Genomic DNA, 23,612 nt, shown 5'->3' with positions numbered 1-23,612 from the left:
CAACAACAAGTTGATCAAGGTGACCTATGACACCTTGACGACAGGTGAGAACAGGTGCGTAATGCCTATAGTCTGTTTCTGCTATGTCAATTTGGACTTAGTTTTATTTTTGAATGTTGAAATTGCCGACAAATTACCTCCTGTAAAGTACATTTTGTATTGTTCACTGAGATCAAACTAGCAAATCCAGACTAGTACTTTTCGAGATGTTTTGTTATTTCGTATTTACAGCTACGTAACACTTTGTGTCGATTTTTAAATTGAGAAAAACAGTTTTTTTTCATTTCCGTGAGTACTTTAGTGTATAATATTATGATAGGCCAACATATGTCCGCTCTGGTAATGTGATTAGTTGCAGGTACGCGCAATCACGGGCTGTTATGTAAGATGTGACAGTCTTGAATGAACGGCTGGTCAAGTGTCAGGCTCGTCTCCCTATTCAAGCGTATATATGTCGTTCCTCCCTGAGAACCTAACATTAGGTTTGGTACCTCCCAATCTGTTGACTGACATTGGGAGAGTACCCGAGTTTGCTACCAGGAATACAGCCCTTCTGACAATCTGGGTAATGCAGAAGGTTGCAGTGTTGGGGAGTCTTCATATTCTCCGAAAAGTTCAGGGTGGGTTTGACTAGGTAGCGCTTCCTGTGAGAAGTCCCATTCCCTGTCTGGGATGCGTATAGAGGGGGCAAGGGCCCTGAGCTGATCATGACCCTAACCAGCCTGACTGTGCCAGGGTAATACAAACCTTTCAGGCAGGGAGCCATAATTACAGTTCCTCTTCGGTTCTATAAATCGAATTATATAACATTTACCATAATCAATAGTGGCGCAACACACGACTGCTTTTTAGAGTGCTTTTAAGAGTGCAGCTGAGCTTGAACAGATGTATCGTACAGTGCATTCAAATGGATATGCATGGTCTATCTAGGTCATGTCATGTTAGAACTGGTTCTTTACAGACACGAGGTTGTCCAATACACCGATCAAGAATACCTTGCAAACCAAGACAGGAAGGTGCGAATGAAACGTCGTATGATCGATCTATCATAGTCTGGAACATTATTCCTAAACATACTTCCTATATTTGGGACTGCAGCCTCAAGCATAATAGGGTAAGTTATCCATATCAATTCTTATACATAGAGTAAATATAACGCTCGACCGAAAACACATTGAACTGACACGACCTGATATAACTGGAATACTGTTCACCCACTAACGTACTTATAACTTATGTGTCTCGATAATCCGTCGATACTGATGTCATTGGGTGTAAACGGCAAAATAGTGGGGGAAATGACATGAGCTTTTTCCATCACCCTCAATCTTGCACTTCTGACAATCTGGGTAATGCAGAAGGCTGCAGTGTTTGGGAGTGTTCACATTCTCCGAAAAGTTATGGGCGCGTTTGACTAGACAGCGCTGGGAGAAGACCCATTCGCTGTCTGGGATGCGTGTAGAGGGGGCAAGGGCCCCGAGCTGATGATGAGCCTAACCAGCCTGACTGTGCCATGATCACCCAAACCCTCTTTGCTCTATTTTTTCAATTTGAATCTGTAACTACTACTGCTACTACTACTACTACTGCTATTACTAATACTAATACTAATACTAATACTAATACTACTATTACTAGAAGTAGTAGTACTACTACTACAACTCGACTGCCTCACAGTACTTACGTTGTATTTAAATTCGAGCTGGCATCACACACAATTTAATTCTATGTCTGTTATACTAGCGGAAAAACGTTTCCGTGCATCACTGACTATCAAGGGAAACAGGAAATGCGAAGAACAAATCTGCACCAGAAGACTATATTGATGTCCATGAAACATGAATTCATCACCACAATATCCTTTGTAAACGTCATATCAAGATAAAACTGGAGTGGGGTCAGTCAATTCACAAGTCAGTGTCGGGTATGACAACCATTCGCAAGGACATTAACTTGACGATGTTGCAACAGGACAATATCTATATGCCTGTGAATTATGACTTCATCACCACAGTGTCAACACATGTCCTCTGTAAACGTAATTTCAGGCTGAAAGTGGAGTGGGGTCAATTGTCAGTTCAGAAGTCAGTTTGGGTCACGACAACAATTGTCATTGACACAGGCTTGACGAAGGCGTCCCATTGACGACATAAGATGGTTGGGGAAGGCTTGTGGGGTGCCATTTGAGATCTGGAACAACATCGCCGACTGGATTGGAAGACGGCGTAAACGACGTTTCCAACAAGTTGGATGGGCAACAGATCTGGCAGAACAGTGTTGGGATGGCCAAAGGATAGTGGGGATGTTCCATTGTCTACTGTAGACTGTGGCCGAACGTGCAACACAAGGACATGATTGTCCTGCTGTAAAGTGGTGTGACGTCCATGTAGGAACTGGAGGACGTGATGACAGATAACATCGTCATGGTACCGTACACCTGTCTAACTGCCATCGATGACCACTAGAGGAACCATGTGATGTGCAGTGATGCTTCCCCACATCATGACACTCCCATCACCTAATGCAGAACTTTGAGCGCGTCAACGTAACGCTCCATCCAACGTCGATAAACACGCTGACGGCCATCACAAGATAAAACCTGGACTCCTCTGTGAGGAGGACTAACCTCCAGTCCTGTAGACTTGACCGTTCAGTTAGACGATGTGGCAAAATATGTGGAAGTACAGCTGGACGGCGTGGTCGGATGTATGCTCTTGTTGTGAATTCCTCACAGTATTTGCGCGAAGTCAGAAAAGCTGCGTGCCAGTGTCTGAAGCTCAGCAGAGAAAAAATAAAACTGAAAGCCTTAAGGGTCAGCACATATAAAACATGTAGGCCCATTGGAAAACCTGCAGGCCCAAACATTTTAGCTAAAGCAGGTAGACATACTCTAGCAATATAAATTACAAAACACAACCAGCGAACCAGAAGTTTTTACTGCTATCACACCGAGAGACTCACTGTTGATAAATGAAACCTACATTTATCAGAAAATTATCAACTTGAAACACATCATAGGTTTCTGGCGTGCCCAAGGGACGCAACTCTGCACAGCGAATCGCGGGGCCTCAGACGACTGGGCCACCCGTGACCCCAGATGACAGCATGGTACATAGTACTTTAACGGTGTTTTAATTAATCAAGAAACAAAAGTAGTACATAACTATCATTCATAACAGCTATACAAAACTTCAAAACCAGTGCTGGTATGTACATGTACATCTCCGTGGCACATCTGCCTTGTTGAACCGCGACTCAAGAGGGTTAATAATACATGTATCATGCGCACAGGCCGTATCTGTTTGGCAATTACTGTCTCAATATTTCACTGAATTCCCATTGATGTCTAGCGATGCATCACGTACGTTTCAGTCAATGCTTTGAACATGACGTGTTTTTTTACATTTGTACTGAACAACCTGATGCGGGCATTTACCTTTGTATACAGATTGTTTAAGTGGCGGCTGCTACCGCTAGAGCATGACATGCTGACCTATTTCGTAATCCATGCATTTATGTTTCACTGCTAGCTTTCCTTTCACACAATCTGAATCTGAATCTTGTTTCGTTTCGAGATTGTTTTGCGTACACCTGGTGTCATCACTGATTTTCAATTATCTTTTCTTCCCACAGCTATTTTGATTTTTACGCGAAATGAAATCTACTTCGGTGATACACGAGTTAATCTCTGGCGCTAACGTTTGTACTTAGTCTTTCCTTTATTTCATGATTTCTGTGATTTAAATGCCTAAACCCGTTATATTTGGAGAACCGTTGGTGTTTTCCCCTCATCATTAATATTATCGGGGGCGGTCGGGTAGCCTAGTGGTTAAAGCGACCCGGGTTTGATTCCCGACATGGGTACAATGTGTGAAGCCCATTTCTGGTGTCCCCCGCCGTGACGTGATATTGAAGGATTATTTCTAAACGCGGTGTAAAACCATACTCACTCACTCGCTTATATTATCCTTTACCTATCGTGTCGGCATGTACTGTCATTATGGCATGCTAACTGTGTATCATTGCTAACGTCATACCTACAGACCAGGTGCAGCTGAAATTGTCACACGTACAGGCCATGTGAAGCGGTGAACGTCCCACTTATCTACACATACAGTCCCAGTGTAGCGGTGTGAACGTCCCACTTATCTACACATGAAGTCCCAGTGTAGCGGTGTGAACATCACGCTTACCTATACGTGCAGTCCCAGTGTAGCGGTGTGAACGTCCCACTTATCTGCACGTGCAGTCCCAGTGTAGCGGTGTGAACATCACGCTTACCTATACGTGCAGTCCCAGTGTAGCGGTGTGAACGTCCCACTTATCTACACGTGTAGTTCCTTTGTAGCGGTGTGAACGTTACACTTATCTACACGTGTAGTTCCTGTGTAGCAGTATGACCATCACACTTCCACTTCTGGCAAGAAGTTCATTCCCCAAACACGCGCTGAGATGATTATAAGCATAATCTTAAAGTAAGCACATATGTGAAAAGTAAGCCCATGTGTGAAAAGTGTATGTAAAAAAAGACGATGTTAATCAGTACGGTGTATATCATAAGTATACACATTTAACAGTAGACACATGTTAACGATAATAATGACAGAGATAAATAAATGCAGGTCGAGATCGTATTATTTCCTTGGTTAATTATAAGTTGTCATTTTGTAAACACTCTTTCATGATTAAAGAAATGATGTTGCAGAATTAGGACACACTTATCTACACGTGGCGTCCCTGTGCAGCAGTATGAACGTCACACAGGAACTATCATTCATAAAATCTATACAAAACTTCAAAGCAAGTTCTCTCATGCAACTCCGTGGCAGTTGAAAATAGTTCTCACCTATCAGGCCTTATTGAGATTCACATACACTGAGCCAGTAGTTTGCCTGTTATGTGCTCTTGACAGCCTGCAAAGAAGCCCGAAAATGAAAACAAGTTCAGCAAGTTCTTGAGAGTGGAATTGTCATACTATACACACATGCCTTGTTGAAGGACAATCAGTTATAAGTATATGACTCAAAAGTATAAAGATTAATAACAAATGACCAATTATTCTGTGCACAAGCCACATCTGTTCGTTTCGGAATAACCTTTTGAATGTTTCACTGAGTGTCACATTACCAACGATGCATCAAGTACGTTTCAATCAATGTTTTAAACAAGTTTTTCTGACATCTTATTTGTTTGAATAACCTATTGACGTGGTGAAATTGTTAGTACTGCTGAGTGCATCAGACAACACACAATTACCGTTTGATGCAAATTGTGTGAGTGGCGGTGTTTCAGGTGGAGCAGGATATGTTTACCCGTTTGCGAACACCTGGTGCTATCACTATTTTCAATGATCTTTTCTTATAAATCCCAACGCTGTTTTGCCTTTCACGCCGAATAAAATCAATTTCGATGATACTCGAGACTAGTTCATCTCTGGCGTTGACGTTTGTACTTAATATTTCCTATATTTTATGATTTCTGTGATTTAAATTCGTAAACATGTTCTGGACGGAGACCCGATGGTGTTTTCCCCTCATCATTAACTTTATCTTTTCCCTACTGTGCCTGCATGAACTGTTATTTGTTTTAGTTTGTTTGTTTGTTCTTTAACGCCGCACTCAGAAATATTCCAGTTATATGACGGCCGTCTGTAAATGTTCGTGTCTGGACCAGACAATCCAGTGATTGACATCATGAGCACCAATCCACGCGAGCCTGACCGTAATCTACACGTGCAATCCCTGTGTAGTGGTGTGAATGTCACATCTATCTACACATGCAGTCTCCGTGTAGCAGTATGAATGTCACATTTATCAACACGTGCAGTCTCTGTGTAGCAATATGAACGTCACATCAATCTACACAAGCAGTGCCTGTGTAGCGGTGTGAAAGTCACACTTTGCTACACGTGCAGTCCCTTTGTAGCAGTATGAACGTCACATTTATCTACACGTGCAGTCCCTGTATAGCGGTGTGAACGCCACACTTATCTACACGTGCAGTCCCTTTTGTGAACGTCACACCTATCTACACGTGCAGTCCCTGCGTAGCGGTATGAACGTCACACTTATCTACACGTGCAGTACCTGTGTAGCAGTATGAACGTCACACTTATCTACACGTGCAGTCCCTGTGTAGCGGTATGAATCGTCACAATATCTACACGTGCAGTACCTGGGGACAATGTTTTGTCACTATGTCTTTATGCATCTAAATATGAAACAGATGAGGTGTTTTGGTATTTCATATAGTGCATGTGAGTGTATCAGTGAATTGGAATTAACTATTGACTCACAATTGAACGCGGTCAAATCATCTTTAAACCTGTTAAACTTCTTGGCCAAAATCCGTGTGTCGATGTTGCCAATCCGAGCAGTATTCCCGATGCATATGCATAAAAACAGATAAGCATAGAGCTGATCACAGTTCTTGCACATGGGGACTTGTGCTTCTTGCCTAAATCTACTGTCCGCAAATTTCACATAAAAGCTATATATATGAGCAAGTCCGGCAATTTATATACTAGTATTGGTGTTCAGTAAACTTTAGATAACATTTACTTACATTTATGTAAAATTGACGTTTTGAATCAATTTTGTAGTGTTGGATAGTGGTGAGTGAGTTAAAGTTTAACGTCACATCGGCAATATTTCAGCCGTTTCGTGACGAGTTGGATAGTGGTGAATAGTGTTAAAACATCACAGGTTTCTATAGAATTGAACTTGGTTCTTTTCTGAGAAAAATTGTCGTTATCCAATCCGTATTTAATTTGTGACATACAGCGGAACCAGGTCCGATACGTTACGGAACACACAATGAGTGAATGGCTGCAGAGTCAAGTGTACAATCACCGGTAATAAGCAGTTAAATCAGACGCACAAATATAATCATGGCTCATTGTAGAGATTTGGCGAATCTGTTGTGTCCGTTTCACAAGAACAGTCGTTACACAATGCGACTGAAAAGTTTGAAAACTAGAACTGGAACTGACGAATGAAACGTAATTTCAATTCATTTTTAGTGATACTTAAACTTTGTTCATGATGTGGTGTGAAATACGCATAATGTCGGAGAGGGCATGTAAAATCTCCAAAATCACCATCATATAGTCGGAATCGTACAATCGATTCTGCTTCTTGTGAACATGGAGAGGACGACCTACATTTGGGGCATCAACCTCAAGCATGACCAGGTAAGTTAACCATATCCATTATTAAGCACAATAAAGGGAATTAGCACTAAGGGAATACATCAAGGACTGGTCGCGTTGGGTATCCATGGTACCTCCTTGGACTAACGTCATAAAAACGGTATTTGAACTAGGAAAAGCAACCAAACACACACACACCATACGCAGCCACATGCACACACACACAACCACATATATACACACAGAGGTACATGCACACAAACACGCACGCATATATACGTACAGACACACACGCACGTGCGCACATTCACACAAACACACATAGACACAGACACACACATACATAAACAGCCACACAAACACAAATACACACATATATGCGAGAGGCGTTATGTAACTTCAATATGAGACCAAGTCGCAGAATATCTTTTGCACTTTTTTTTCAATATAATCTCCATTCACATCAATACACTTATTCCATTTGTCCTTCAAGCTTTTAATACCACTTGTGTAGAAATCCGCAGAATGGCCCCCCAACCACGCCTCTGTGGCAGCCTTTATGTCCTCGTCATTCTGGAAGCGTCTTCCACGTAGGGCAGATGTCATTTGCCGGAACAGGAAATAGCCACTGGCGAATAGATTTTCGCAATTCCATTATTACATTAGCATAATACTGTCCATTGATTGTAGTTTTTGGTGGCATGTAATCAATCAATGATATGCCTCTTGCATCCCCAAATATGGTGGCCAGGGCCTTGCCAGCCGATGGTTGAGTGCGAAACTTCCTCGGAGGCGGAGAATTGGGGTGCTTCCATTGCATGGATTCCAATTTCGTTTCTGGGACCCAGTGGTGGATCCATGTTTCAACACCTGTCACTAGGCGAGAAAGAAATCCGGCTTCATCAGCAGTATAGAAATCCAGGAGGTCTCGACAACTTTAATTTCTCTGATAGCGATCTTGAGCTCTGAGGTTTCTAGATACCTTGGATATTCGAAGATGCTCATGAATAATGGTTCCAAGAGTTCCAACTGATATTTCGAATTCCCTAGAAATTTCAGATACTTTCACTCATCGGTCAGACAAAATTCTTCTTTCTATATCAGCAATGGTTTCCGGTTGGGTGGCATCTGAAGGCCTGCCTGACCTTGGGTCATCGTCTATTGACTCCCTACCCCCTTTAAACTGTCGAGACCAACGGCAAACTGTGGAATAGTGAGGGGCATCCTTACCCATCAATTTACACATGCCATCATGGATTTCTTTTGCTTTGCATCCCTCCTTGGTGAGGAACTAAATTACAGCGCGTTGTTCATGTTTTAGAGAATCCATGATTGTGACCACCCATGTGTGAATGAAGCCATCACATCTAACATATTGTTGTGCCTGGAACTTGTTATGACACGTCTCATCCCGATGTTATGACTAGTGTCACACCTGCCACAAGTTGACATTGTTTGTGTAAACACAAATGCCCAAGTTACAAAACGTATCGAACGCCCCTCGTACATACACACGCACGCACATAACACAAACACACAAAAGACTCAAAATCAGGGTGAATTTGGTATCCACGTTTTAACAAAACCAACTTGTTATAAACGCACAATATAATGTTGCCTATTCACCTTCACTGTTTGGTTCTTTCACATGATATCAATATGGTATTTCTTACGCAGCATTCATTGGAAGCCCTTCGTCACAATAATGAGATACCTTCATTTGGTAAATAACATGTGAGTAGATAATGTACTCGTTCTTCAGTTTCTAGTCTGAACACGACGTCAAGATGACAGTCAACATACCCGGGCTAATCTCCGTCATCATCTTCTACATCATCATCCTCGTCGTAGGCGTTGTTGCTGGGAGAAAGAAAAAATCAAAGACAGTCGTTGGGATCATATTGGCTGATCGAAACATGGGTATTGTCATGTCCTTGTTTACGATAACAGGTAAAAACTATTATCAGTATTTTTAATCAGACAAAAGAGAAAAAAATGTTCGATAGGCATTACTTTGAAGTTGACGGATGACAAAGTAGACACTTTTTATGGATAGCATTGATCGCTTGACAACGGTATACGGATCTATACCGAAACGTCGCCTTTACAGTATTAAAGAATTATTATCCATAAATTGTGTCTATTTTGTCAAAAGAGAAAAACGTCATTATACACACTTCGTTTTGTGTTTCACATTCGTTTCTGACGTGTTTCTGAAAACACCAAGATGATAGAGATAGTGGTATACACCTACAACATAGGTATAGCTTCTACAGCAGTATGTTTTCTGGGGGATCTCTGGTGGCAAGGGTGGCCCAGTCGTCTAAGACGCCACAGTTCGCTGTGCAGAGTTGCCTCCCTTGGGCACGTAAAAACCTATGATTGTTGGTCCGAATCCTCATCGGATCTTGTTTCTATGTTTGTCGGCACCATACCCGTGCTTGTGGGTTTCACCGAAGTGGTAAACGTCTGAGACGTTCTTCTGTCTTTCCTCCCACATTAAGCTGACACGTCGTGATATAACTGGAATACTGTTCAAAGCGACGTTTAACCCAACTCACTCACTCACTCACTTGAGGATCCGTGTCTTTGTCCTTTGCTTGAAAAAAAATTCGTCTGAGAATGGTGTTAATATAGGGATCAGTCGGTAAACAATTGTCAAGGTTTCTCCTGATCATATACATTTTGTCAAAATAATAGTTACTAAAGGTGTTGGCTTTTTGTCTCCAGATTTCTGAAGTGTAGGAATGAACATGTCTAGTCAAAACTTCATCAGCAGTATTTTGAGTCGAAGGCGTGAAAAGGTCAAAACTGTGTTCTGTAAGACCACAAATTACATCCAAACAACAATACTGCTAAAACATAAATGTATCTCTGCGATAATCGGGCCATGGCGGGTAGGAACATATAATGTCCATAAGAAAGGATACCCACTATTTCAAAAAAATATGTTTGTTATAAGTGATTTATTTTATATCAAAACCTACTTAAACATATCCCACGTACCAGGCCAAATGTTAACGGTGGGAAAAAGCGGGGGGAAATGACAATTTGTGTTAAACACACCAAACACCAAAAAGCACACCAAAGAAATGGATCTTTAACTGCGATAAAGAGGGAGAGAGGGAGCGACGCACGCCGTCATTGCCAGAACGTTTGGATGCGCACGTGTAACCGTTACCAGGTTGATGCATCGGTTACGTCAGGCAGGCCGGACAACGGAATTTGCGGTAACGAGGCTCGTGGTTATTCTTGGTAACATGAATGCACAGCGATATCGAGATAAAGTTTTGCGATCAGTTGCTGAGCCATACATCCAGCAACAGTCCCGTGGAAACATTTTCCAGCACAACCATGCAACACCGCATACGGCACGGTTGACGCAGAACTTCCTTAACAACGCGAACATTCAAGTTCGCTGTGCAGAGTTGCGTCCCTTGGGCACCGCAGAAACCTATGACCATGGTTCGCCCCAATTATGTTTCTAGGTTTGTCAGCACCATACCAGTGCTCGTGGATTTCACCGAAGTGGTAAACGTCTGAGACCTGCATCACTTCGGGCTTTTCCTCCACATTAAGCTGACACGCCGCGATAAAACTGGAATACTGTTAAAAGCGGGGTTAAAGCCACTCACTCACTCCTTGCCGAATGGCAACGACCCCCCCCCCCCCCCCAACGTCATCGGCCCGTCGCTCAAGGTGGACATACCCGATATTAAGGTGACATCATGATGCGAATTCTGACATTTTACACACTTTCATTGGGGACCTGTCCGTCTGCATGTTAAAGTTATTTTGAAACGAAACAATATGTTAACCCAAGAAATATGAACGTAAAAGAATTTAGTGTGAAACCGACAAACAACCCACAAATGGTATACAAGTCATGCCAAAGTTTATTCATAAGCCGCAGGCCAGACACAGATGGTAGGACTGTATACATCCAGTGCACGGCTCAACAATTCAGATGAATCCCCTACCAATCCCTACACACCAAGTCCACTTAAAGTTGCCTAAGTGTATACATAGCTCCAAATATTTTCATATCTGGATAATAATGCATTCTTTCCTTCATTCATGATGTGGTACACACACTTTGCCATTCAAAAAATGACATTTCTGCGACAGCCTTGCATCAACTAGACAAATTTGGAAAACAATAGGCTGTATACTAGTATATGAGTAATTTGGCAAATACAGCCGTTCCAACTCCATATATTTTGGATACATTATTAAATCATTGTATTCCTCCTCTATATCAGTTTCACAAAATGAACATAAACGCTGTTCTAGCTGTAATTTGGGTTCAACCCATCTCCCCTTTTCATCCATGAACATATGTGAACTGAGCCTTAAACGTGTTAGAGATACTCGGTATTTTACAACATCAATACTTGTCAAACACAGAGACTCCTTCACTGATAGGTACAGCCTAGTAATCGGTTTTCCATATCTGCATAATCATATACATCATGAATTTGCTGCTTAAAATTCAGAAAAAATCCAGTTTTATTTACAATACATTGACCCAGCCAAACATATCCGAAACCAAATTGGTTAAATATACTTCTAACCAAACTGGCACAACGTTCTACATTCGGATGTCTTAACATCATTTCAAAAAGAGCTTACTACACAAAACTAATATATCTATTTGGATCACATTTTAAGATTTTCATCAAATAATTCTAACTAACCGAACACTTACCAATGGTAGTACTTTCAATTCACCATAAACATATGTCGATGCTGTAGATAATTAAACACCTGATATCTTTTTAATGAATCTAAGATGGACTATTTCAATTGCACTAGTCTCCCTAAAACTCCACACCCCATATCAATAACACAATACGGGCTTAATTGATGTATGTACTATCTGGTACTGGATATCAACAGACATATACTTATGACTATAATAACTCTAAACAATGAAAACAGTTTTTTTTATATTCTGAAAAACTACCAGAGGGTTAAACACAAGACAAAGATATTTGACATTAGTAACTACCTCTAATATATCACCTTTGTAAAACCACCTCTCTCTTTTAGATACTCTTCCTCCGTTGCCTCAATATTTGCTATGAAACCCCACTTACTACAACAATCAGAGAACAAATCAAGGCCTTCCTGTGGTCCATCAACACTTGTACTGAACAAAACCATGTCGTCAGCAAACAACAACAAAAGTAACCGAATATTTAATAGATAGACACTCAGGTCCTGCAAAGATGATAAATCTTGAGTAATACCATTAAGAAACAAAGACAATAATATTGCCGACAGATTCTCACCCTGCCTTACTCCGATACCAGAACTGGAATACTCCGAATGCGATTCATTCGCCATTTTAACACATGACTTAACTTCAAAACACATACTGCGTAATAAGTTCAACATATTGGAACTTAACCCTGATGAATAAAGTTTATACCAAAGAACCTGTCTGCTTTCATACTCTGTATTCATCGCACCATAATTTGACTCGTGCATCCAGAATACCCGTAAATAGTTTACCGAAACAAGACAAACGTGTTATACCCCTATATTTATCCCGCACAGACTTACTATCCTTCTTGTGAATTGGTATAAGTCCCTTGTTCCACTCAGTGGGGAAACACGCAGTTTTGAAAATGGCATTAAATAAAGCCACTAATGTGGGTAACAATGTCTCGCATCCAAAGTTAAAGAACTCATATATTAAACCATCAACACCTGCGGCTTTATTGGACTTCAGACCTTGAACCGCTAATTTGACCTCCTCCATCCAGCCCCTCAACCCATCTCTCTACATTATTTGACTCAAAATTATGGATTTCGGAGGACACTCCATGTTCAACAAGAGGGACATTATCCGGATTAGCCAATTTACTAAAACAATCCATAAAATAATAGTAACCACCACTATTACTGTTTCCCATAGTGGCGTTAATCTTTTTCCAAATTTGCTAAACATTCGACTTACTAAGACCAGCTAACCACTATGTATCCTGTCTGTGCTTACGTCTACTAGAGACTATGCATATATGTCTATAACGCGTCCCCTTAATAACCTTTTTTAACTCAATCAGTCTTCACCAGATTCTCTGAACTTACCTTCAGCCTGTTTAACTCTAACCTTGATTTACGACATTACAACATTAACTAGGTTTACACATTTATACAAATTACTTCACAGCAATAACAATGGCAGTACACAAGAGAGTGTAAGTACATTATTCAATGACAGTATAAAATGTGAGAGCAGTGGAAATGACAATTACATGAATACTAATCACCTCACCACAACACTTCTGAGATTGGCCAAGGCTGAACATCAGGGTAAAAAGTCATCTTCACATGAAAGCTGGTCTTGATGTAAGGAAAGACAATTCACTGATGTCAACTTCTTTATTAAGAGGAACACAAAGTTGTTGTTTGATATTATATGCATATATGCAAGTGAATATTTAGATATAAGGGTTTATCAATTCAACTCACTGGCTTTTGGGGCTTACTGTCAGTAAGGTATCCCTTTAAGGTCAGACTTGTTAACCAGAACATTCCTGGATATCAGGCGACTCCATACTACCCAAAAGGGTACACAGAGAGAGACTTCGCTGTAAAAGTAAATATTATTTTGTTTTATGTTGCAGCAACATGGGTCGGCGGAGGTTTCGTCAACGGGACTGCAGAAATCGTTGCCAAGAAAGGGTTTGCTTGGATGCAGGCCCCAATTGGCTACTCGATCTCACTTATCATTGGTAAGCTTTAGTCTCCTGACATTTAATCATCAAGCAATTCACATTTGGAAAATAGTGATGATACCAGGTGTTTACGAAAATGTGAGCATATCCCGCCCCGTCCGTAGCACACATACACAGATATGTCAGCTATTCACCTGAAAAGAATACCAATACTGTAAGTCAAAATAGGAATTGCAACGGACATCATTCTGGTCACTGATGCGTCAAATGTGGAAATCACAATACCACCATAAAACTTTTTCAAAGCTTTACCGACTCCTTGGATGTTGTGACCTTGATCACAACACTCGACAGAGAGTCATACGACGCTCTTTGAAGTATTTATGGAGAGACCGTGCTCGATTGTACCTCAAACGTGAAATATAGACACCCCAAAGGCTCAGCTGCTGGAATATTGTTCCACGAGGGAAACTTGACTGTCGGAAAGATGAAGTCATCCTTCTTGTCATGTAGTCTTGTAGAGAGTTTTATATCACTCTCTTTATGCATATCTCGACATGAAACACGTTACTCTGGCCTCTTCTATTTCTAGTCCAGGTGGATGAAGTAGCAAAGGCAGGGAGACCATACAAAGATAGACTCCCTGGTCAAAGGGAATTGCACCAATTATCCTGTATTTGTTTGTTACAGGTGGTGTTTTCTTTTGTCCCCGTCTTCGTCGAGACAACTGCGTTACAATGTTTGACCCTTTCCAAGACCGCTACGGACGGTTGATGGGCGCTCTCATGTGCATACCTCAGTTCCTGGGAGATCTCTTCTGGACAGCCGCCATTTTGTCCGCTCTTGGTACGTGTGAAGTAATTGCTATGTTATTTGATTGCATTCACGCCATTCGATGAGTGCCAGGTGATAGATACACATTGGTGGCAGGTAAAAATATACATAAAATGGATGGCAGGTAACATACATTTGATGGGTTGCAGGTAATACACATACGATGGATGGCTGGTACATATACCTGTTGGGTGGTGGGTAATATACCTGTGTTTGGTGGCAGGGACTATACATACGATGGGTAGCAGGGAATATACCTGCGATGGGTGGCAGGGAATATACATACGTTGGGTGGCAGGTAATATACCTACGATAGGTGGCAGGTAATATATACCTACTTTGGGTGTCGGGGAATATACCTATGTTGGGTGGCAGGGAATATACCTACTTTGGGTGGCAGGGAATATACCTACGATGGATGGCAGGGAATATACCTATATTGGGTGGCAGGGAATATATCTACGATGGGTGGCAGGGAATATACCTATGTTGGGTGGCAGGGAATATACCTACGATGGGTGGCAGGGAATATACATACGATGGGTGGCATGGGCACAATGCGCATTAAATAATGTTATTCTCAGAGTTAGGTGTCTATATATGCTATATCGCCAGAGGTCAACTGCCTCAGTCTAGGTTGGGTAGTCATAAGATACATGTTCTCGTTTCAGGCTCCACGATGGCTATCATCCTTGACCTTGATGAAACACTGGCTGTAATTATTTCTGCTGTCATCAGTGTCTCTTACACCCTAGTTGGCGGCCTCTGGTCTGTCGCCTACACAGACGTTGTCCAGCTGATATGCTTAACTGTAGGCTTGGTAAGACCAGCAACACAGTCATTATTACCATAAAGAGCTAAAGATTGTTTTCAGCAAATTTGGATAGAAAAACTAAGAAATAGCAAATGTACATATACCTATTCTCTCTTCAAACAACAACTTATACTCGAAGAATATCTAATATCAGTTACAATAAAAAAAACTTCGAGTATCGCCAGCGCAGTTCAGAGCAGGATATTATTATTTAAAGATTTATAAAGGTATATTTAATAAGTCTAACAATATCTGTACATCTTGTAACCTTAATGTTGTAGAAAATGAGAATCATTTTATGCTTGTGTGTAAACTCTATCGGCAATTAAGAAACAAGTTTATTCCAAAGAACTTTATATCTTACCCAAATATTAATTTGCTTTGCATACTCATGTCAACCTCAAATATCACTTTATTACAAAATATTGCATTGTACATACCTTGTAACTACGTTGAACAATGGGCCTATGGCCTTCCAGTTTGCAATGAATAAAACAATTTAAACACAGCAAGAACATTGATCTACATATAAATATTATGTAACCACACACTTGTATCCATTTCTGTATTGTTCTGTTTCTCCTCACTGAAGAATTCCGAATCATTTACGTGCTTCCAGATAATGTATTCCGTGCGTTCATCTGGAGCTAATAGCAGATAAATATGTTAATGGACACAAACGAGAACTACTGCGAGTATGTATTTTTAAAATGAACAATTTCAATGTTGTACCTGAAATGGTGTATCATGTTACATGTACCCATGTATGAGGGTGAGGTTAGATCTTACCTGCAGTACAACAATGTCCTTCTAGGTTGTTGCCGCCCCCTTCGTCGTGAACAACCAAGCTGTGGACTTGCATAGGATCCAGGACACGTGGCTAGGGGAAGTGTCTCTGCAGCAGACAGGTTACTTTCTCGACCGTTATGGCCTTCTAATCCTTGGGGGCATAACGTGGCAGGTAAGACTTGTCTAGGGCAGCCAGCTCACATAGTCGCACGTCATTACATATCAACAAAACATATTAAAGTGGCTTCAAATATGTTTTTCATAAATATAACAAACAATAAATGCGAATAGAATTATGATTCCAACATTACAACCGCATGACTGTCCAACGCCAATTAATACCCACTGGACAGGGCTCCTTGCATAGAACTTCATAGGTGTGACATCTAAGCCTTTAGAGCACAATACTATGACGTTCAAAAATACGTCACAATACTCTATTGGAGAGCACGGGTGGCCCAGTCGTCTATGGCCCAATTCGCTGTCCAGAGTTGCGTCCCTTGGACACGCAAGAAGCCTATGATTGTGGGTTCGAATCTTGATTCGCCCCTAATATGTTTCTAGGTTTGTCAGCACCATACCCCTGTCCGTGGGTTACACCGATATGGTTTAACGTCCAAGCCCTGCATCACTACGGGATTTCCTCCCACATTAAGCTGACACGCCATGATATAACTGGAAAACTGTTCAAAGCAGCGTTAAACCCAACTCACTCACTCACTCACTCACTCAATACTCGATGACGGAATTTGCAAAAAGGTTTTTGGCAAGATACACCAGTAAACAATGCCCAACAACAGGGAAGCCGGGCGAGGTTGAGAACACATGCTTTCCCTTGTCACTGACACCTGGTGTCATCAGTGATGTTCATATTATTCAATTCATATTATTTTCACAGCTATTTTGCCTTTTATGACCAATAGAAACTGTTTCGCTGATAATTGAGACTTGTTATTTTCTGGCCTTGACGTTTCATATTTACTTAACTGGATCGATGCTTCTGCTAATGTAATAAAGTCCCCGAGTTTCAGCAACTCAGTCGTATTTATCGCTTATGCTGAGTCAACTGAAAAAGAAATGTTAGGGCTACTCCCCTGCTGTATTGAAAAACGAACATATTTCTTTTAAACGTTTTTTCACCATTATCTCTGCACTAGGACACAGCAGGCGTAATTCAAAAATAGTATATCGTTGTTACTTCTTTCAACAAAATCAGTAAATGCTTTATCGTCTCACTGGATTTTCCGGTTCTTCGTTCACTTGATTGTCTGGTTTGTTTACAGACCGCTGTCAGATGGCAGGAGTACTGCTGTACGGCATCAGGCAATAAATGTTTACTTTTTTATGCAAGTTGTGTGAATGGAGTGTGCTCCCAGAAGGGCAGGACATTCGTGCCTTTTTTTGCAAACCCCTGGTGATAATGTCACAGCTATTTCACCCTTGGAACAAGACAAAATCTGTCTAGGGGGTGGTCGGGACTGGTATTCTCTGGTGTTTATATTCAGATATAAAGACGGACTCTCCCTCATGGCGCCAGTAGCACTGCTCAAGCCTTCCTTGTTCAAAGTATGCTTTGGATGATACAACCAACTCGTGCTATTCAAGGAGATGGACCATGCAAATCTATTACACTTATTATATAACCTAAGCATAACAAGGCTAATTTCCACTGTTATCAACACATCGGACGTAGCTCTGTCGGTTACTTTGTCCGACAGAGAATTCGAACCTCAAATGTATCTAACTCTGTGACATGTGACTTAATGTCATGTGACTTAATGACAGGTGTCTCAAAGGCATGTGGATTAACGACATGAGGCTCAATGACACGTGGTATATTGGTTGTATATAACGGTAGTAAACACAGTCATTGCAGAACCCGATTGTATATGAAGCCATTAATGCCAATTCTCAATGCACAATATCCCATCCGTGGCCACATTAAAAGAAGGGAACATAAGCTTCAGGTATATCGATGATTTAATATTGTTCAATGATGGTCAAATAGTCAATTTTCTTCCACTGATTTACCCAACTTAACTGAAAGAGCCCAGGGGGACAGGCTGGTCTGTTTAACATTTAGATGTGTGCATTAAGATTCAGAGTGACAAAACAACTCTCCACAAGAGTTTCCCTTTGTGTTGATCAATATTCCAGCAGCTCCGGCCTTGGATGTCTACATTTCACAACGTTTGAGATACAATCGAGGATGCTCTTTCATCGAAAAAAGAGCGTCAAACTACTAAAACGGATCAACATTCCAGGCCTGGGTGAAAGCTTTCAAAATGTTTTATATGGTTGATGTGTGGAGACTATTTCCAAATTCGAGGTATCAGTGAAAAAAATTATGTCCGATGCAATTCCCCATTTTGACTTGTACCAAATCTTCCCAGATTTTCTTTCATGTAAACATTTGCCTTGCCTTTGCATGTGTTTGTGATAGTTTCACAAATGGAACAAGATATGCTCATCATTCCGCAATAACCCCGTGTCAACACTATTTGATAGTGACTCATACACACATGCTCATGATATCGTGGAATAGAATAGCTTCTGCTTCTTGCAGAGAATTCTTGTTGCTATGGAAAGAGTTATGTCACCTTTATGGAATACAAAGCTGGTAACACATATTGCCAATGCTGAATCCCATTTGTTTTCTTTAAGACTGGTTACAACATATTCTATACATAATCTGAAATATCCACAATGGTATAGGTGTATATGTTTCAGGTAATTTGACATAATCACTGTAATAACCCAAGGAATTTTATACTTGTTTACTGAAAGCATATCCCTGCCTTTTTATAATTACTTTTTAGAAGGCTTCATAATCCTGTCCTAAGCCAATCTCCTGTAAACAAACAGAATCATGTGTTGTAACAACATTAGAGAAGGCTTCGCTAGTTGTCCATAGAAATCAAAACACAACATCCCAAAAGAAGTTAACAGATGGTACTTGTTGTTACCCTGCCTGGCACTCGGTATCAAGGGGCTAGAACAAGGACTGGTCGTCTCTTAGTCAGTATACTGTCTTTGAGTAATTAGGAAATTATAAGGAAAAGTATTAAAAAAAACAGGGATAACATCTTGTCTATTGAACAGGAGATGTATCAACGCACATTGGCCTGCCGTACAACAAGACAAGCTGTAGGGTCATCGGTAGCAGCTGGCATCATGTGTCTTCTTCTAAGCATACCACCTGCTGTCATCGGGTTCGCAGGATCTGCTGCAGGTAATCTCCATTGTAATAGTTATCGTCAATCGTATTTGTTTTGTTTGTCTATATGTCTGCTTATTGTGACATTGCCACTAACCCTTATACATGTGCATATGTCGGATGAACAAAACAAATCTCCTTTTTGTTTTGACAGTGATAAGAATAATGAATGCCCCTGAGGTATGGGCGAATATATCAATTTGGAACACTCAGATTGGAATGAGACTGGTTGTATGGGTGAGATCCCCCTTGCCGAGGAGTTTCCTGATAATTGTCACATCTATGCTATGGAAAGAGTTATGTCACCTTTATGGAATACAAAGCTGGTAACACATATTGCCAATGCTGAATCCCATTTGTTTTCTTTAAGACTGGTTACAACATATTCTATACATAATCTGAAATATCCACAATGGTATAGGTGTATATGTTTCAGGTAATTTGACATAATCACTGTAATAACCCAAGGAGATCCCCCTTGCCGAGGAGTTTCCTGATAATTGTCACATCTATACTTTAACACTCAGATTGGAATCAGACTGGTTATATGGGTGACATCCCCCTTGCCGAGGAACAGATGCACTTTATCCTGCCCATGGCGCTACAGTACCTCTGCCCCATGACTGTTTCCATCCTTGGACTGGGTGCGGTCTCAGCAGCCGTCATGTCATCCACAGACTCCAGCACACTTTGCACGGCTTCAGTCTTCACCAAGAACATTTACAAGAGCATCATCAGAAAAAACGTAAGCACCACCATCAATCAAAAGAGCAAGTGGCGAAACATCGGTAAATACATTTGGGTTTTAAGATTTATAGTATTTTATTCTGACTATTGTTACACTCATTTGACAAGGAAACTCAATAACGACCCAGGTGTGTTTGGACGAATCTTTACTCTTCTGCTTCCCATCTGTTGCAGGCCTCTGATCGGGAGATGGTGTGGGTGATGAGAGGGGCTACCGTTGCTGCTGGTGTGCTTGCCACCATCATAGCCATCGTTGTAAAGAGTGTCTATGGACTTTTCATCCTCTGCTCTGACTTGATGTACGTGATTCTCTTCCCACAGTTCATCTGCGTTCTCTTCATAAGCAGCTGTAACACGTACGGGTCCTTTGTTGGGTTTGTGGTGGCGTTCACCTTGAGGGCATGCAGTGGCGCCAAGCTGATCAACTTCCCTGCTGTGATACACTATCCCTTCTACAACCAAACGGATGGCCAGTTGTTTCCCTTCCGTACACTCATTGCCGTCATCGGATTCTTCCTCACAATATCGGTGTCTGTGGGAACCAAACTACTGTTTACAAGAGGATGGATATCAATGAAATATGACATTTTTGATTGTTTTGCACCCCTTCAGTGTTCGAGCACAATTGAGGAGCCTGAGGCTGTAGAAATGCTGCCCGAATCTGATGGACAGAAGGAAGCACTTGACACATGCTCTAAGGGTTTATCGGAGTGAGTGTGAGTGAGTTAACGTTATTACAGCATCATTCTGTGGTCTCTCACTCCACGTTGAAATCACTCAACCGTAAAATGGTGATAGATAAATAGGATACATAGTTATAAAGTTCTTTGCATTACCCATTTTAAGGTTTAAGTATTGAATAAATGTTCCTCTGGTATCAAATTATTGAAAACATGTCCTGACACTGAAATACTTTCCAAATGTTTAGGAAAAAAGTTAAAACTGCATTTCCAATTCTTTCTTATACTTTGATAAATCAGAGAAGCTTCTCTCACTTATTGATTGAAAGTCATTTTTTATCATTCCTTCTAATTTAAATTTTTTTTTAAAAAAATCAATTTTTGTGTTTTCTCTTCTTCTGTTTTTCAGAAAAGATGTGAGTGAAAGGGATTTTTACCTTATTTCCATTAAGAGGGTTTTCAAAAATACAGAATCATTGATGGACAATTTTGATTCACAAATTACTATTTCTGAGACTATTTACACCAAGTGTAAATCTGCATATTCCCTGTTTGTTTCAAACATCCACATAATCATTGTTATACAATAAAGAGGCATTGAATTTCCAATAACCGCCAACCCTTTCTTTCGATGAAGAATCTGACAAAGTCATAGTAACAGCAGGGTGGTCAGATTTATAGCCAGGTGTGATTGATGTATTAAATGTCTAGTTAGCAATATCATCTGAAACAATAAAAATATACTGTTGCCTTGGGTTCTTTTTCCACCTTGTAAAATTCCTTATATCTTGATTTCGGTCTCTCCAGATACCAACTAAATCCATATTTTCTAGTTTAAAAAACTAAATTTACATTTCTTGCTCGTGGATTTAGTGTAGTAGAACCTTCTCCTTGTACGGTTATTTACTTTATAATTTTAGCTAATTTCAGTTAATTAGCATATCTATTTATAACTTCCTGCTCTCGCTTGCGCGAGAACACGTCGCGCATCCCTGCCCAGCATTCATGGCAGCTGTGTAATTTGATCGTTTTGTTTAACATGAGTGGAAGGCTATTCCAACACGTAGGTTCAATTTCCCTCCCTCCCACCAAGCCTAATTTCAGCTCTAGCATAAACATAATTATTAGGTGTACCCCTTAGGTGGTTTTAAGTAACACATTACTTGCTTTTTCACATTATCAATTTCTCTTTGGCTAGTTATATCTTTTTAGCATTTCAATCCTTTTTAACCTATGTATTTGAAATATCTATGTATATTTTACTTCATGTAATATTGTAACTTTACCTGTTAACACCACTTTAACTCTACCAAATAAACTGTCAATTTTTTACTTGCCCCGTGTTGTGTATTTTAATTATTTGAACACTCATTACCACAGACCATCGCATTAACACAACACAAAACTTAAAAAAAATGTTGGGTAGATATTCATCAGTATAACTATGATACATTTGTCAGTTTCTTGACAGGTTAAACAGGCGTGTCTCAACTGATCACCGTAATCTCAAGACAGGTTCAGACACACACGTCAAGATGTGACTGGGGACTGCGGACAACATTGCTGGTGTCATATATTCATATATTATAAACTCTATTCAAATGCTATTTCTACTGCATGCTTTGTGTATTTGTTCAAGTATACATACACGTATGTATACTAGGTATATGTATTTATTATATACTTCAGTGTGAAAAACTGAGTTTTCCAAAGTTGTGAAAAGTGATATTTTCATTGCAGTGAACATAAAACTTGATATTTCACTGACGTGAACATAACACTTGATATTTCACTGCTGTTAACATAACACTTTCGCGGAACTACTGTCACCGCGGAGCTCTCTATACAATCGCTGCCACCAGTCAAAACTTCTTACCGTGTTAGGTGGCCCAAACCATGCTTTCAGTTGAACTCGCAACCGAATGACCGTTATGTTTCCAAACAAGTGACGACCGTCGTGACGCCGAACGCACTTACCGCTGCTAAATTACTTTCTTTCTTTGTCAATTTGCATTTCTGTTTCATTAAAACTATCATGTAATTGATATAGTAGGAATGTAAGGGAGGTGTTCCGTTAGTCTGCTATCTCGAACCAAGCTGATTATACAAACAACAAAGTAAATTCATCTGGAAAACATGGTCAGTCGTAAACCTTTTCAAAATGAAATATGATGGCATTCCCAAAGACATAAACAAAAGTATAAACGTGATAACATTTGGGGTTAGAGGGCAAATTTCAAGATTCTTGTAATGGCCGCGCCCACGCTGGTGGCAGCGATGTTACCGAGAGTGTAACGAAGGTGTCACGCGCTGGGAAGGAGCTTGTTAGTGTCTCGCCTGTACACAAACTGTTGATGACCCTTTTACGTATGTTCCACATTGACATGGTCAATTATGGAGCTAAAATCACTTCATACTGTTTGTTATTCTGTTGAACATGTTTTGTTATAAACTTTAAATTTCTCATTTTACTTATCAATCAAGACTGTTGTTTCGCAAAGTGTCATTTTTGTAACTTGAACAGCGTGTATTCTTTCGCTTCCAACAGCGGTCTCGTAGTTTTCAAGAATAATTTTTGGTATAGTTGAATTTGTATATAATCATATCTATATGTGTCAAACAGAATTTTCGTCACCCTCAATCTCTTTTGTAAATTCTTTTTTATATTTTTTAAGATTTTGCAAACACGAATACA

General features: G+C 40.4%; 1 protein-coding gene across 1 annotated transcript; it reads left to right on the top strand.

The window, feature by feature from the left end:
• Window positions 1-974: 974 nt before the first annotated feature.
• On the top strand, window positions 975-22,440 carry LOC139469567 (high-affinity choline transporter 1-like). Its single transcript, XM_071251764.1, has 10 exons — window positions 975-1,114; window positions 8,913-9,100; window positions 13,786-13,893; window positions 14,527-14,682; window positions 15,342-15,490; window positions 16,299-16,445; window positions 19,376-19,505; window positions 20,018-20,235; window positions 20,412-20,953; window positions 22,389-22,440. The coding sequence occupies exons 2-9, from the start codon at window positions 8,938-8,940 to the stop codon at window positions 20,949-20,951; spliced, it is 1,611 nt and encodes a 536-aa protein (XP_071107865.1). The 5' UTR covers window positions 975-1,114; window positions 8,913-8,937; the 3' UTR covers window positions 20,952-20,953; window positions 22,389-22,440.
• Window positions 22,441-23,612: the final 1,172 nt, after the last annotated feature.

This window comes from Haliotis cracherodii, unplaced genomic scaffold, assembly GCF_022045235.1.
Source record: "Haliotis cracherodii isolate W230 unplaced genomic scaffold, xgHalCrac1.p SCAF_2, whole genome shotgun sequence".
In the NCBI taxonomy this organism is placed as follows: Eukaryota; Metazoa; Mollusca; class Gastropoda; order Lepetellida; family Haliotidae; genus Haliotis; species Haliotis cracherodii.
The sequence above is the reverse complement of the archived record's forward strand: the minus strand, read 5'-3'. Positions and strand labels throughout refer to the sequence as shown.